Source organism: Nuphar pumila, chromosome 3 (genome assembly GCF_984573655.1).
Source record: "Nuphar pumila chromosome 3, dmNupPumi1.hap1.1, whole genome shotgun sequence".
NCBI classification, from domain to species: Eukaryota; Viridiplantae; Streptophyta; class Magnoliopsida; order Nymphaeales; family Nymphaeaceae; genus Nuphar; species Nuphar pumila.
Genome location: NC_143251.1, coordinates 116,824,556 through 116,842,197, shown reverse-complemented (window position 1 = coordinate 116,842,197; position 17,642 = coordinate 116,824,556). Strand labels below are relative to the sequence as shown.

The 17,642-nt window shown below is 40.6% G+C and overlaps 1 protein-coding gene across 1 annotated transcript; it reads left to right on the top strand.

Annotated features, from left to right (window-relative positions):
- Nucleotides 1-471: 471 nt before the first annotated feature.
- LOC149843411 (small ribosomal subunit protein bS6c-like) lies at nt 472-16,940 on the top strand. The gene is made up of 2 exons (XM_089999774.1): nt 472-924; nt 16,492-16,940. Exons 1-2 carry the CDS (start codon nt 535-537, stop codon nt 16,729-16,731), a joined length of 630 nt encoding a protein of 209 aa, XP_089855900.1. The 5' UTR covers nt 472-534; the 3' UTR covers nt 16,732-16,940.
- The last annotated feature ends 702 nt before the right edge of the window (nt 16,941-17,642 follow it).

Sequence of the window (17,642 nt, the reverse complement as noted above, 5' to 3'; positions counted from 1 at the left end):
GAGTGAATTCGAAACTTGAAAGAAGAATTCATAAGATAAAAGACACTAAGAGGTAAAAAAAGACCCTATGAAATTCAAGAATTCATGTTGACTCAAGACAACGAGTTACCTCGTGAAAGTTCATCAAATTCTTATGATGAGCATCGGCTTGTGCAGAGAAACGACGTTCATGAGAATCAAACTTTGATCATCCGTCTAGCGGCAAGGCCTCACCCCCACCGTGCCAACCTCCTTCCGCATTGGGTGCAATCACATGGCACAGAAATTGTGCATTAAGCACCTGATTGCCTTCCATCAGGCCTTGGGCCCCACAACTGACAAGCCTGTCCCAAGATGGAGGGTGATCAGCATTGCACCTAATCTTTTCACCAATGATTCTATCACCAAATACGTCCGATAAAAACATGCTCCGTTCCTTGGTGAATAGATCATACGTTAGCAGCCTTTTCGTAATTATTCTTCCTCTCCCCTTATCCATCTCTCTCTCTCTCTACCAGAAAAGAGCACTCGGGGCAACTAGTGACCCTGACTAAAATGGCAGCCTTCTCCTCGTCCACTCTCCTCACCCCTTTCTCTCCCTCCTTGAAATCCATCACCACCAATTTAGGTTCCTCGGCCTCTCCACTCGTCGGTTCTTGCTCTCTGCTTGTTTCCTACAGCAACCGCCGTCCTCGATCGCTCAGAAGAGCACCCACCTTCAATTTCGTCCGAGCTCTAACGCTGGACTTCTCAGGATCCTTCTTCGAAGACGGTATCGGCGACGAAGACACCGATTTCGGGCCGTCTGCTTCCTCGATCGCGGTTGATGAGAAGAAGGAGGAGCCCCAATGTCCGCCTGGTCTGAGGCAGTACGAGACCATGGCCGTTTTGAGGCCGGACATGTCCGAAGATGAACGACTGGGACTCACTCAAAAATATGAAGAGGTGAGACTTCTCTCTTGGTGGGGATTATTAAACAGATAAGGAAAAAGAATACCCATTTCTTAGTTTTCGGTTGGGTTATGTTTTTGAATGATTTTTGGTTGTTTCGTTTGTAGGTTTACTTGTTTTGGTCAATTTCTGTTTTTTTAAAAAGACTACATTTTGAGGGTTCTTGCTTCTTACATTTTGATTCTGTGATGGTTCTATTTGTTATGCGTTGGCTTTCAACATTTTAGGAAATTTGAGGAAACCCCATGTTTTAGTTTTGCCCTTTTTGTTGATATTCTTGAAGAATTATTGGTTTTTTCTCTTTGATTTTATGATGGTTTTAGTTGTTTTTTTTGGAATTTGTGGTTTCATGTTTTGTTTGTTTGTTAGAAATTTGAATTAGTATAATCGAACTGCTAACGCTGTATTCAGGATAATGATCGTATAGAGTTTCTGCTACTTTGCACGTACCCGTTGAATGCTTTCTTCCTCAGTGCAATCCTCCCATGGTTTTTATATGTTTTGATTATGTTTAATTTTGGGTCCAAATAAGATGTTACTATTTGTTGTTCTGAAACAGCAGATTTTTTGGTGGTTGTATTGCAGGATTGTTAAAGTTAGTGGTCTTACCATAGTTGCTCAAGAGGATCATGGGGTTTCCCTTGGCCTAGCCATATATATATATATATATATATTAGAAATATATATATAAAAAACCTAGTTTGAACATATCTAATAAAAATATTTATTTTTTAATATTATAATAACTAGTAAGCATTCAATAATAGAAGAAATTTAGTATAACAAGAGTAAATAGCATGCATGTTGTGACAGCCATTTTTTTTTCAAAAACTTAATTTAAAATTTCCCTTTTCGAAAGCAAGTACAAAAATTACTTTCAATCACTTCTCAGTGTAAAGGTTTACAAAATATATCATATGTACACAAGAGAGTACAAAAACCAAAAACCCAGAAGTAGTCCTAGGTCCGTCCTTTTAGGTTCGCAAGTCTCCTGTATTTGCCACATCCTCCTCTGCCTACTGCTGGTCACCTGAACTGAAACGTACCAAATAATAGGATGAGACATCACATGTCTCAGTATGGTCCAACCACTCAAACACGAGTATGGTCCAACCACTCAAACACGATCACTGGATAGTATCACCAAGTAACTCTAGTTGGATAATCCCATCAGGCACAAAACCTAAGTTGTTAGAACAGGAAGAGTCAACCCTACTCTCTCAAGTATCGATCTTCAGGTTCACTCATTTTGAAATGAAGAACTCAAAGGAGTCGACCTTGCACTCACAGGTATAGACTCGACAGAGGAGTTGACCCTTACACATAAGTATCAACCCCTCATATCCTATTAACTACCACTCGACAGAGTAAACTACGAGGTATCGACTCCTAACTCAGGTCAAGTCGGCCCTCAGGTGCCCAAATGCACCAGCACACGAACTCATACTACATCCGCCTATAAGCATGAACGTCTAGGTTATCCTTTAGTCTTGTTTTTTTGTATTATGTGGCACCTCAATCCTCTATAAGCTTAACGACAATGCATCATGCCACAACACAACATATCCTTACGATACAAATCACCATAGAATATACCACTTTCGGTACCAACATAAAACCAACATCACAACGTACCATTATGGCACTGGCATAGAGCCAAACATCACATCGTATCATTACAACACCTTCTTAAAGCCAAAATCATCGCATTGTACCATTACGGCACCTACTTAAAGCCAAAATCATGTACCCTTACGGCACCAACATAAAGCCAAAATTATCACATTGTACCCTTACGACACCGACATATAGACAACATCACATCGTACCCTTACGACAACAGCATAAAGCCAAAATCATCACATTGTACCCTTACATCACTGCCATATAGCCAACATCACATCATACTATTACGACACGAACATAAATCCAAAATCATCACATTGTACCCTTACGACATCGGCATATAGCCAACATTACATTGTACTATTACGACACCAACATAAAGCCAAAATCATCACATCGTATCCTTACAACACTGGCATAAAGTGAAAACCATCACATCATACCCTTATGGCACTGGCATATAGCCAACATCACGAGGGAATCACTCCCCTAACAAACCTTGGGCGCCTATGGCCCGCCCAAGGGTGTTTATTTATCCATTTGATTGCATATTTTTAACCCTGGGGAACATTGTGGCACTTGCACCGAGGTCTAGGGCATGCCACCTCTTCCCACCGAGATAGCATAGGGCACTACGAAAGGCAAGCTGCAACAGCTCCACCTCCGCCTCAAGTATCAGATTCCTTTGTCCCCTAATCCACCGTGGTTGGGGATGGTGCATACTTGACCAAACAACATTAAACACTAATCCACAGGGTTTTGGCGCTCATGCTCGTCCATACTTGACAAGCTAGCTCTAGCTACATACTGCTCTAGCTACATACTTTGGCGAGTTAAACAATATTTCAGTGTAACTTATTCTTTAATTTATTAATATCTTATGCATCATGTCTTGTGTTCGTGTACTCTCTCAGTACCTTGGGTCAATACCCACACAAGCCACACTAGGGATCAACACCCCAAATTTGACATCCATACTCTTATGCAATCAACTACGCATGGCTAATCTTGCAATACAATCCCAGGAATATGTGCTCACATAGGCACCGCAGTTACGTATTGCCACACTTGCAATACTAACCTCAAATGAGCCAATTCCCATGCATACTCAGATTACATATTGCTACACTTGCAATACGATACCGAAAAGACTAAATACACACACATGTATTCACATCTACGTATCACTCCATTTTTTTTATATACGTTAACTGGAAAGAAAGAATTCAAACACAGCCACATGCAACACTCCACGCATGCTTACGTACCACCTATGCATTTAACACGGACCGGGTCCTTGGACCACCAGCTCATGCTAGTGCATTACCACACTAAAACCCAAACTGTGCCACCATGAAGTCTTCTGCATTCCTACATACTACACCTTGACCATTATGGTGAGATTGACCAGTTGACTGGGTAGAGGATGAATCCTGGTCTTGCAATTGAGCTCCAGCTGGCTTGGGGTAGTATTCTCCCTCTGTGGCTAGCCATCCCTAGTATCGGATAAATCATTTTCTTCTTTGGTAATTCTACCAAGGGCTACTCTTATTTAACTATTTCAACCATTTTCAAACACCACACACACACACACACACACACACACACACACACACACACACACACACACACACATATATATATATATATATATTTAAAAGATGATACTTGTGCCTTTTGGTTATTTCCTAGCCGTTACCTATGTCACACGGACTCGGCTAAAGGGTTGCCGCACCCGCGTCGACACACACGGACTCGGGTGCGGACTCGGGTGCGGCTTTGGACTCGGCCCGGACTCGGTCAACTCCGAGTCGGACTCGGTCAACGAGTCCGGGCCGAGTCCGACCACATTTTGGACTCGGTCAACTTTGACCGAGTCCAAAATTGTCCAGTTCGAGTTTTAAATTTTGTTTTGGATCCGGGTCGGGTCGGGTCCAAACCCGACCCAGATCCAAATTTTTTTTGGCAGCCGAACCCTAAAAGGGGTTTATCGACAGGGAGAGGGGCTTACCCTCTCGATTTTGCCTCTCCCCCTCAGCCCCTGCAGCTTTCTCCTGCAACCACGCCGGCGATCCGAACTCCGGCGACAGGCAGCCACCGGTCCCTCCTCCGTCAGGTATGTCGACCCTGCTCGTAGCCTCCCTCCCTGCACCCTCTGCTCGCAGGGGAGGGGCTCGGCCCCTCCCTGCACCCTCTGCTCGCAAGGGAGGGGCTCGGCCCCCCTCCCTGCACCCTCGATTCGCAGGGGAGGGGCTCGGCCCCCTTCCCTGCACCCTCTGCTCGCAGGGGAGGGGCTCGGCCCCTCCCTGCACCATCTGCTCGCAGAGGAGGGGCTCGGCCCCCCTCCCTGCACCATCTGCTCGCAGGGGAGGGGCTCGGCCCCCCTCCCTGCACCCTCGGCTCGCAGGAGAGGGGCTCGGCCCCTCCCTGCACCCTCTGCTCGCAGGGGAGGGGCTCGGCCCCTCCCTGCAGCCTCTGCTCGCAGGGGAGGGGCTCGGCCCCCCTCCCTGCACCCTCGATTCGCAGGGGAGGGGCTCGGCCCCCCTCCCTGCATCCTCTGCTCGCAGGGGAGGGGCTCGGCCCCTCCCTGCACCCTCTGCTCGCAGGGGAGGGGCTCGGCCCCTCCCTGCACCATCTGCTCGCAGAGGAGGGGCTCGGCTCCCCTCCCTGCACCATCTGCTCGCAGGGGAGGGGCTCGGCCCCCCTCCCTGCACCCTCGGCTCGCAGGGGAGGGGCTCGGCCCCTCCCTGCACCCTCTGCTCGCAGGGAAGGGGCTCGGCCCCTCCCTGCACCCTCTGCTCGCAGGGGAGGGGCTCGGCCCCTCCCTGCACCATCTGCTCGCAGAGGAGGGGCTCGGCCCCCCTCCCTGCACCCTTTGCACGCAGAAGAGGGGCTCGGCCCCCCTCCCTGCACCCTCTGCTCGCAGGGGAGGGGCTCGGCCCCTCCCTGCACCCTCTGCTCGCAGGGGAGGGGCTCGGCCCCTCCCTGCACCATCTGCTCGCAGAGGAGGGGCTCGGCTCCCCTCCCTGCACCATCTGCTCGCAGGGGAGGGGCTCGGCCCCCCTCCCTGCACCCTCGGCTCGCAGGGGAGGGGCTCGGCCCCTCCCTGCACCCTCTGCTCGCAGGGAAGGGGCTCGGCCCCTCCCTGCACCCTCTGCTCGCAGGGGAGGGGCTCGGCCCCTCCCTGCACCATCTGCTCGCAGAGGAGGGGCTCGGCCCCCCTCCCTGCACCCTTTGCACGCAGAAGAGGGGCTCGGCCCCCCTCCCTGCACCCTCTGCTCGCAGGGGAGGGGCTCGGCCCCTCCCTGCACCCTCTGCTAGCAGAGGAGGGGCTCGCCCCCCCTCCCTGCACCCTCTGCTCGCAGAAGAGGGGCTCGGCCCCTCCAATATTCCCTGTTTTATTAACTTTATTTTATTTACTTATTTAATTATTTTCTTTTCAGTTTTCACTTTTCAGATATAATGGCGAGTTCTAGCGGTAGTGTCAATACATTTGGTTCAAGTTCTAACCCTGAATTAGATGTTTCTCAACCACTTTGGAGACTTGTGACAAAAGGGATAAAAGCTAGTAGTGGTGGTGGTGGGAATGTGCAGTTTCATTGTAATCTATGTAAGACTGTTTTCACAGGTTCTTATACGCGTGTGAAAGCACATCTTTTGCATATTCGTGGTCAAGGAATTAGGGCATGTTCTGGGGTTGACAAAGACATGTTAAAGCAATTAAAAAAAGAACAAGAGGAAGCTGAAAAGAAGAAAATTGCAGAGATGAAAAGCGATTCGATTAATTTGTCTTTTCCTATTGCTAGTGATACACAAGAAGAGCTTTTAAAGAAAAGAAAGATGGAAAGCAATAAAACAATACAAGCGTCATTCAAAAACATGGCAAGAGCAGAAATTGATAAAAAGATTGGTCGATTCTTTTACTCAAGCTCAATTCCTTTTAATGTAGCTAGAAGTCCATATTGGAAAGATATGATTACATCTTTGGCTAATTGCAATTTGAGTGGTTACGTGCCTCCTAGTTCAGAAAAACTAAGAACAGTCCTTCTTGCAGAGGAAAAAAATAGAATTGAAGACTTGCTAGAGACCCAAAAATTTGCATGGAAACGACATGGAGTGTCGATTGTTTCTGATGGGTGGACTGATATACAAAGGCGACCACTGATAAACTTCATTGCTTATTCACTAAATGAGCCAATCTTTTTGAAGACTGTTGATGCATCTGGAGAGTATAAAGATGCTGAATATTTAAAGAGATTATTTGTTGAAGTGATAAAAGAAGTGGGTGAAGAAAGTGTGGTGCAAATCATTACTGACAATGCTCCAGTTTGCAGTCGTGCAGGAATGAATTTGGCAAGTGAAGATACATATTCACATATTTTTTGGACTCCTTGTGCAGCACACAGTTTAAATTTGGCACTTAAGAGTATATGCAATCCATCAAAAGATGATGCACATGCACATGAAATGTGCTTATGGATTGAGGAAATAGAGCATGATGTTCGAAATATTAGAAATTTTGTTGTAAACCATCATCATGCCCTTTCTATATTTAATAGGCATTCTGATCTCAAGTTACTGAAAGTTGCTGAAACTCGTTTTGCTTCTCTAATTGTTATGATAAAAAGAATTAAGCAACTCAAGAATGCATTGATGATGATGGTGGCTGATCAAGATTGGGATTTTTATCGTACTGAAGATGATGTCAAGGCTCAAGCTATCAAAAAATGCATCTGTGATGATTTTTGGTGGGATAAAATTACATATTTTGTTGAATTTACAGAGCCTATTTGGGAAATGCTGAGAGAAGTTGACAGAGATGTACCCATGCTTCATAGAATTTATGAAATGTGGGACAATATGATTGAAAAAGTTCAAAGTATCATTTTTAAACATGAGAAGAAAGATATTGCACTTGATGATTCAGAATTTTACAATCATGTACATTCAGTTTTAGTGAGAAGATGGGATAAAAGCAATACACCCTTGCATTGCATGGCACACTCTCTCAATCCAAAATACTATGCAAAAAAATGGTTGACAGCAGGTGTTGGTCGTGTTTCTCCAAATGAAGATCCTGAGATATCAAGAAATAGAATGATATATTTGGGAAGAGTTTTTAATGATCCTCACATGTTTAAGGTTGTAAATAGTGAGTTTGGCAAGTTTTCTACTGGAAGATTTGATTCTTTAGCAGCACTTGTGGCAAGGGACGAGGAAGATCCCCTTAATTGGTGGGCAACATATGGATCAGAGACACCAAATCTGCAACGTCTTGCAATGAAGTTGTTATCCCAACCTGCTACATCATCTTGTTGTGAAAGAAATTGGAGTACATATGCTCAAATTCACAACATTAAAAGAAACAAACTCACTAGTAAAAGAGCAGAGGATTTGGTATATGTTCACTCAAATCTACGATTAATTTCTCGCCGCACCAAAGAAGAGTATAGGTACTTTTTTTTCTTTGTATTCAAAGTTTGTATTTAAATATTTCATATTTGTATTCAAAGTTTTAAGTTAGATACTAATATAGTGATTTTTTGATGCAGTTGTGGACCATCCAAGAATTGGGATGTAAATCCAGAAGATTTTGACTTGGAGGGAGAACATAATTTACATACTCTCAACATGGACTACCTCGATCCTGTTCTTCCTTCTAATTCAGACGATGAGGCAGATTTATGATAAGTTTTGTTGTTTATCACACTCACAAGCTTCTTTATGTGTTATATTTTGGTAAGTTTGTGTTGTTAAGAATTGCTTTTTTTTTGCTTTAAAATTTACAATCTTTATGTGTTAATTTATTGTTATATATATAATTATAATATTTAAAATATATATATTTATAATATATATTTTTTAATATATATATATATATAGCCGAGTCCCCGTGTCCAAATTTTTTGGAATTGCGCCGCACCCGTGTCGCACCCGCACCCGCACCCGCACCCGCACCCGCACCCGCACCCATGTGACATAGGCCGTTACACAGCATGAAGCCAAGCTTCCTCTTCATTTTATGTAAAAGCAATGCAAAAAAAAAACTAAAGCTTCAGAAATTAAAACATGTCATAGACAAGGTTCTGCAGTTTTCAGTAGAGGAGCAGTGATGGTATAATTAACTCACTTATGAATTTGACATCCAAGAAAAATGTGATGAATCCGCTTATCTATTCTACGTAATTTGCCCATATTGATTGTTGAGCATTCTTAAGCAGTTGCTGATTCTTAGTGGAAACATAAGTTGATGGATTCATACCCACTAAAACAAAAAAAGAGTACTTCGTAAAGTACTCAGGCCGGTCAGCTAATCAAGCCTCTTTCAACTCGGCTTGTGAAACACTTTACACTTTTTTTTTGGAAAAAATAATAATTAGGTGTTTTTTTTAAACATTTCCATTTTCTAATTAGCGAAAACAGTAAATTGAAGTCAGATATTTTTTACAAAGATATGCACACTTGTCCTTGTATTCTCTTATGAGCACAAGTGTATGCACGAATGACCACATTTCCACCAATGTTTCACTATGATGCCAACACATACCCAAGGTAAGTTCATATTGAGCCTTGTTATTTCTTTTAGAATTATAAAACAAAATGAAATAATTAAAGGAGAAAAATTAAACCTTAATTAACAATTTGGGGCACAAAGAGCCACACTGTCAAGAATAACATAAATAAGTGATGCAATCTCGCAGGCTCCATGTGGCAGTCACCCCTGTCACTGAGCTTCAGGTCTTGAGAAAAACATTTGAAACACCGGGTAAGAACCAGAGATTATTTGCATGAATTCTTCTAAAAATATAAACAAAAAAGAAAAGAGCATAAATCAAATTCATGTAAAATATTTAGAGGAGTATAACAACAACAATCTCATAACCCATTTATCATCGAGACATTAAAAATAAGTGTCATGCATTAACAATTTCTCATATGAGACAGAAATAAGTAAAAATGCATGAACTAATGCAGAACAGTAAAGATGTATGATTCAATGCACATGTATAAACAAATTATTAAGTTATTATCATAGTTCTCTTTTGCAAGCCAAATCAACTTTTTGGTGATGGTGGGGACAATTGTCAAAATTATGCAGCACTAACAAACAATAAAGAGGCATTCAAGAAAGAAAATATAAGAAATCCTAAAGACCATCAAACAAATTGTCAAAAGCAGTAAAATCCTAAAGGAGTTGCGGTCTCCAAAATTTCAGTCTAAACTTTTATGAAAAACACACAAAAAATGATTATGCTAAAAACTTAAACTCTTAACTATTCCTTTCTCCAATCAGCTAGAGCAATTTGTGTATTGATTAACATGGTATCAAGCCATGTCTGAGGTCGTGAGAGGAGGGCGGCTGCGTGAAGGCTTGCTTTGCTGGCGTCATTCTTGAAGACTCATGTATTATGGACATTCAAGTTTTGTCACATCTGTAGACAACATCAGATTCACTGTGTTACAATGTTGGGTCACAACTATTGTGTGTAAATCTGGTGTGGAAGTGGTTTATGAAGAGTCTTGGTGGCATTGGTTGTTGTTATTGTGTTTTTGGGAGTTCTTGTGGACAAGACTTGGGGATTGCCTTGAATACCCATGTGTAGTGGGTTCATCGATTTCAAGGTTGTCTTGGGTATTGTTGAGACTTTTGTGGTTGCGATGACAAAGGTGATGCTTTAGTAAATCCGGTTCACATCTGGTGCCTTGTTTTTTTTTTTTTTGAAAAATTTGTGTAGTTGGGGTCGAGTGAAATACAACAACAACAACGCCTTCATCCCAAAATAATTGGGGTCGGCGATATGAACCAAAAAAGAAAATCATTCTGGGTCTTCCACATGAATCCTTCTCCTCCAATCATTTCTATCCAATGTCATGTCCTCGATGAGGTTCAAAGCATTTATATCCTTTCCTATCATCTCCATCCAAGTCTTCCTAGGCCTACCCCGACCTCTTTTAACTAATATATTTTCCCATTTCTCCATCCTTCTAACTAGAGCATCATTAGGCCTTCGCTGAATATGTCCAAACCTCCGTAAACGATTCTCTCTCATTTTATTTTCAATGGGTGCAACACCTACCTTCTTACGTATCTCCTCGTTCCGAATCTTATCTTTTATTATATTTCCACACATCCATCTAAGCATACGCATCTCAACTACACTCATTTTTTGAATATGATGTCTCTTGGCAGCCCAACATTCCGTACCATATAGTAAAGCGGGCCTAATAGTCGTCCTATAAAACTTTCCCTTCAACCGCAATGGCATTCTACGATCGCACAACAATCCAGTTGCACTTTTTCATTTCATCCACCCAACCTTTATCCTATGATTTACATCTCTATCAATTTCTCCATACTTTTGAATGATAGATCCCAAATATTTGAAACAATCATCTACCGATATTTCTTGCTCACCAAGCTTCACTACACTCCCATCACTACTTCGTTGCTTACTAAACCGACATTCCATATATTTTGTCTTACTCTTACTCAACTTAAAACCTCTTGCTTCCAATGTTTGTCTCCATAATTCTAACTTAGCATTAACCCCAGCTCTAGACTCATCAATCAAAACAATATCATTAGCAAACAACATACACCGCGACACATTTTCTTGAATTGATCTCGTAAGCTCATCCGTCACTATAGCAAATAGGAAAGGGCTTAAAGCAGATCCTTGATGTAACCCAACCGTTATAGGAAAATTAGTTTTCACCCCTCCATAAGTGCGGACATTGGTTACTCCTCCTCCATACATATCTTTAATTATACTAATGTACTTGAGAGACACCTTTCTTCGTCATTGTTCACCAGAGAACGTCCCTAGGTACTCTATCGTATGCCTTCTCCAAATCAATAAAAACCATATGCAAATCTTTGTTCCTCTCTCTATATCTCTCAATAAGTTGTCTAAGAAGATGTATAGCTTCCATAGTTGACCTTCCAGGCATAAAACCAAAGTGATTCTCCGATATCATGACAACCTTCCTCAACCTAGACTCAATCACCCTCTCCCAAAGTTTCATAGTATGACTCATGAGTTTTAAACCACGATAATTTGTGCAATCTTGTATATCACCCTTATTCTTATATAGAGGCACCAAAGTACTCTTCCTCCACTCATTAGGCATCTTATTTGTCCGCCAAATCTTGTTAAAAAGATTTGTCAACCATTCTAAACCTTTCTCTCCCAAGCATTTTCAAGCCTCAATAGGTATACCATCTGGGCCAACTGCCCTTCTTGATTTCATTTTCTTCAAAGTCTCTGCGATTTCTTTCTTTTAAATCTTGCGCATGAAGTCACGATTCATCTCATGAAAATGAATGGAGAAGTCTCCAAGATCATGAGCATGACTTTCATTAAATATCTTATCAAAATAATCTTTCCATCTCTCCTTAATCTCCTCATCTTTGACTAAAACCCTTTGCGTTTCATCTTTGATACATCTAACCATACCCAGATCCTTTGATTTCCTATCTCTCATCTTTGCAAGCCTATAAATATCCTTTTCGCCCTCTTTGGTATCCAACTTGTCATAAACCTCCTTATATACCTTATCCCTCGTGTTTCGAACTACTTTTTTAGCTTCCTTCTTTGTTGTCATATACTTCTCCAAATTCTCATTATCACTATTCTTACTTAGATTTTTATAACACTCTCTTTTAACCTTAATAGCTAATTTGACATCCTCATTCCACCATGATGTATCCTTACCTAGTGGTGCACTGCCTTTAGACTCACCCAATACCTCCTTAGCCACCTTTCTTATGCCACACGCTATCTTACTCCACATTGATTCTGAATCATCATCGAGACACCAATCAACTTCCTTAACTACCTGCTCTACAAACATTCCTTGTTTAGCTCCTTTCAGTGCCCACCACTTAATTCTACGATCTATCCTATATCTATCCCTTTTGCGCCATTGTCTAATTCTAAGATCTAAAATTAAGACTCTATGTTGTGTAGCTACACTTTCTCCCGGTATAACCTTACAATCGATGTAACAACTCCCATCTCTCTTTCTAAGTAGGAAAAAATCTATCTGACTCGTATTAACCCCACTTTTAAATGTTACTAGGTGAGACACCCTCTTCCTAAACCAAGCGTTTGCTAAGATCATATCATAGGACAAACCAAAATCTAAAATCCTTTCTCCACTTTCGTTTCTTTCTCCTATACCATAGCCTCCACGAATACTCTCAAATCCATCCTTACTAATGCCTACATGTTCATTAAGGTCACCGCCGATGAAAAGCTTTTCTCCATAAAATATCCCTTGTACTACTCCATCTAAGTCTTCTCAAAATTGATGCTTAATGGAATCATCTAAACCTACTTGAGGTGCATAAACACTAATAATATTAATAATATCCGTACCTAATACTAATTTAATAAGTAAAATCCTATCACCCTTCTTACGGACCTCAACTACATTTTCTATAAACTCACGACTCATAACAATCCCTACTCCATTCCTATTCCTATTTATTCCTGTATACCAAATCTTATATCCTCAAGGTTCTATCACTTTTGCTTTCTCACCTACCCATTTGGTCTCTTGTAGATATAAAATATCAATCTTTCTCCTACACATAACATCTACTAACTCTACCAACTTACCAGTTAAAGACCCTATGTTCCAAGTGGCTAACCTAATTTTATGGTCTTGGACTAACTTCTTTACCCCCACCCATCCAACAAAGTGAGGGAACCCTTGCCTATTTGACACCACACCCGGGCGCCGGTGTGACGCGTCGCTTCTGGGCGACGACCTAGCAACCCTTGCCCATTTATCACTGCCTCCGGGCCTATAGAGTACAACGCGTCGCTCAGTAGGGAACGCCCCAACGAAATTCTCATATTGGTTCATATTCATAGGGTATGACTAAGTTTTTATGCTGGCTGTCACTGGCCTACCGCAACCCTCCTTTATCCGGGCTTGGGACCGGCAGTGTATAACTAAACAGTTATACACAGGCGGAGTTTGGGGTTGAGTGAAATATGGAGAAAAAAAGAATTTAAATCATCTCTGTTAAGTTAGATGAAACTAATTATGCATATTGGGCTGACTTTATGACTGTTGTCATAGTGGGAAAAGGTCCTGGGGGATACTTAGATGGTTCAAAGGTAAGACCAAAACCCAATAGTGCCAACTTTGACAAAGCTATAGAGGAATGGGTCATAAACAATGCAGGAGTCAAAGCATGGATTTTGGGTTCAGTTGAGCAGAGAATCATCGTGAATATCTCAAAATTTCAAGAAGCCAAAAAAGCTTGGGCATACCTCAAACAAGTGTACAAGCAAGAGAATTGGGCAAGACATTATCAACTTACTCAAGAATTTAGGAGTATGCGGCAAAAAAACAAGTCAATTGAAGAATTTTATTCAAATATGCAAAGAATTTGAGATGCTCTTGCACTTGAGGAGGGTCGAACTAAATGTAAAAAGTGTGTGAAGTATGAGACATATGCCTCTTTTTTGCTGAATAACAACAAGAGGTTCATCTTCTGTCTCTCTTGGATGCTCATATTCTTCCAATTAACTAGAGCAATGTATGTATCGATTAACAGATTTGACATAAAATCTACATGCTTCATGCTTCCTAGATGTCATGGGATTAGGGCACCATACCTTGATTTTGCCCCCAAAACTACCAAAAAGATGGTTGAATAAGCCGAATGAGTCCCCAAATTCATAGGAATCCTCTAACGAACAGAAAACTCCACGAAATCCACATTTTTCTTCAAAATACGGTTTCCTCTCCTTTGCAAAGATCCCAACCGGAACATGAGAGAAGAGAAAGCAGTTGAATGAGAGCAGGGAGAGGGGATAAATGAAGAGAGTGAAGAAGGTGAGTGTTTGAGATGGAGAAAGAAAATCGAATAACCGAAACTCCTACCCCCCGACTCGCCGGAATCTGCTCCACAGATGGCTGGACTCCTCACCGTCAGCGTTCTCTCAAGAATGTGTGGGAGGGGAAGAAGGGGTGTGAGAGAGGGTGAGAGTGCGTGTGAGGGAGTGAGAAAGGTAAGAGAGAGAGAGAGTGATAGGGGGGTGGGGTCGTACACCATTAATCATTCAAATAACACATAAAAATGCAAGAAAATATCTTATTTATTAAATAATTGCAATAATAAAGGGTCCGAAAATCCAGGGTGTTACACATGTTCTTACCATGAGAAAAAGTTTTTAAAGTTTCTGCCTTGACTTATTTTTTTAGATGCATAACCTAAAAGATCTTTGAATTTAGTAAAGATAAAAGCATTTACATTTTTGAAAATTATAGAAAATGTATTGCCATTTAAGATTTATTATCCAATCTAGTTAGAAATAGGTCTACCATGGTATTGTTATTAATAGAATCACAGTCGTTAATTGTGTAAATCTAAAGAAAGCTCAATTTTCATTTTGAATTATGTCATAGGAAGCATCCTTCTCATGATAAGGAAACCAAGCTTCTCAAGATAGATAGAAGCTTCTGGTAACCATGGTTTGTCAACCATTTATGGTGAAAGCAACCCATGCAGGATAACAATAACATAATACTAGTCTTATTGAAGCCTTACATGCAACCTGTTTTGATGTAGAAAAGTAAAAATCCAAATCTGTTGTTGGCTTGCTGGTGTTGATATGTGTATAAGATGGTCATGACACTTTAGATAAAAAAAGAAACATGAACGAAATCAAATAGCTACGTGACTCAGAAAGGTATATGATTGCAAAAGAGATGAATAATATGAAAAATAAATAAAATACGGAAAACATTGTTATCTTAGACCACTGAGCGTCATAATTGTTGTAATCATACTGATGCACTAGAACTTATCTAGATTATCGTACATGTATGTGTAATATACTATGTGATCACTGCATCTAGATTTTGCTCAATTCAACACTGAAATATAATCTTTTTGCAAGGTAAAATCTGAGAAACCCACATCTTATTGACAGAATATTGTGCTATGTGCATGTTTTTACAAAACTGAGACTGATTCTTTGATGTACAAGTAATTTGTTCATTTCTTCACTGCTTAGAGCTAAAACTTCAGTTCTTCCTCAAGATTCTGTTTCAATGAGTTTAGTTACAAGAGAAGAAGTCATGTTTTGCCTATTGGAATTATAGTCATTTCTTTTTCACGTCAGTGGTTTCCAAATTAAATGCTCATAGGACTGTTTTATTTGGATTTTTTTGTGCCAAAAGTTTCATATGAGTTGTCCCTAGGCTGGGTCATTTCTCATGCTCTTTGAAGTTGACCGTTTATCCCTGAAACTGATCATGCTTCCCACAGAATTAGTTCCCTGCCTTGTATGACATGAAAGTAGACTATGCATTTACAATTATTTATTCATGCTTAGTTAAGTTTTTGATGAAGGACATGTTAAAATGTAAAACTGTACATATATGTATATATAATAATATTATATTATTATATATATATAAATACATTTTTAATTTCTTTCTTTTCTGTATTTTTTTTCCTTTATTTTTATTTTTTTGTCTTTATGTCATCTAGTTCAGTTTGAACTAGAATGACTGTTGCTAGTCAAGTCCTGTCCAGACTTGACTAGCAATAGAGCTGTTGGACTGACACAGTCCAACAGCTCTTAATAGAGCTGTTGGACTGACACATTCCAACAGCTCTAAATAGAGCTGTTGGACTGTGCCCAACAGCTCTATTGAGTCCTCTTTCAGCTGTGTATATAAAGGGGTGCAGCCCCTCTTGTATTTTACCCCAATGCTTCTTAAGCAATTGGTTTTTCATATCAATAAAGAATACATTTTTATTTTTATTTTGTTTCCAGTTATACCCTTTTTAAGGGTTGTGCTTTAGTGTCATTCTTGACACTTGCTCTTGTTAATCAAAGCACGTGTTTCGAAGATCCCCATTTCATTTCAGGACAGACACCGAATACTGCTTCTATTGTGCAGTTGTTGGTTGCTGGGGGTGGCATGTACATTGAAGTGTTCAACAGAGGAGTCATTCCATTAGCTTACAGCATCATGAAGAAGAACAAGGCAGGAGAGACCAACACGTATTTGGATGGTATCTATCTATTGTTCACTTACTTCACGAAACCTGAGTCTATGGCTACACTTGAGACCAGACTGAAGGTAGATGATGATGTCATCCGATCTTCCAGCTTTAAGATAAGAAAGAGGAAATACTAAGAGTTGAATGTGGTCCTACTGAATGAAGAAAAAAAAACAGAAAATGGAAAAAGGAATGGAGTTGCGTCTGTGTCCTTCCTGCTTTTCAAGTAATTAGATGAAACCATCTTGTAATGTTTTTTGCATTTGCTTGTTGCATGACCTTCCTTTTTTATCCTTAAGCACTAGAAAAATAAATTGAAATTTTGAGAAAAGAAAAACTTTGGAAATGCATTTGCAGCAGATTTTCCTTGGTTTTTATAGTTCACCAATGTTAACATGCTTGATTCTTGAATCTGATACATTTTGTGATCCTTTTATGTTTGCATGTTTTTCACAATCGTGCACCCAATATCGAGGGTGTTCGGCAGTTGTGAAGCTCAAGATGCATCGTTTAGACTGTTCTCCAATCATCACATAAGCAGCACAATTTGGACATGTACATTGAACATATATCCTGTTTCTCTGGATAATTCAGGAAGAGACCTATCTAAACACAAGATTGAGAAATCACCTATTCATTGCTGATTGTTCGTAAAAATTGCTTTTCATATTGGTGAATTTCTGGTGTTTGTCACAATTTAGTTTTATCTATTGCACTACGATTTGTTTCAATTTTCGAGTTGTTATTCCTCTGTATGTGATATGGTTTAAATTTACTTGCCAATTAAAAAAACCTTTAAATTTACTTGGTGTTGAGATTGAGGAAATAGTGTTTGGTATTACTGTGTAGTAATCCCCCTGGATCTGGCAATAATCTGTTTCAGGAAAATCACTATGCCTATTCAGTGAACTTTTTATAGATGACAGGTCATTGATGATGTTTCCTCACCTACTCTTCTATACTGATCAGTACCTCTGTTTTTTTTAGTAAAAGGATGCTCCATTCTTTCACAGTCCTGCCATAAAGTTAAATTGAAAATCCTAGAACT

What these genes read in the sequence shown, in the direction of transcription:
- LOC149843411 (XM_089999774.1), top strand. Translation starts at nt 535, where the DNA reads ATGGCAGCCTTCTCCTCGTCCACTCTCCTCACCCCTTTCTCTCCCTCC. An exon ending in TCACTCAAAAATATGAAGAG is followed by an intron (nt 925 to 16,491) that starts GTGAGACTTCTC and finishes TCTATTGTGCAG; the next exon opens with TTGTTGGTTGCTGGGGGTGG.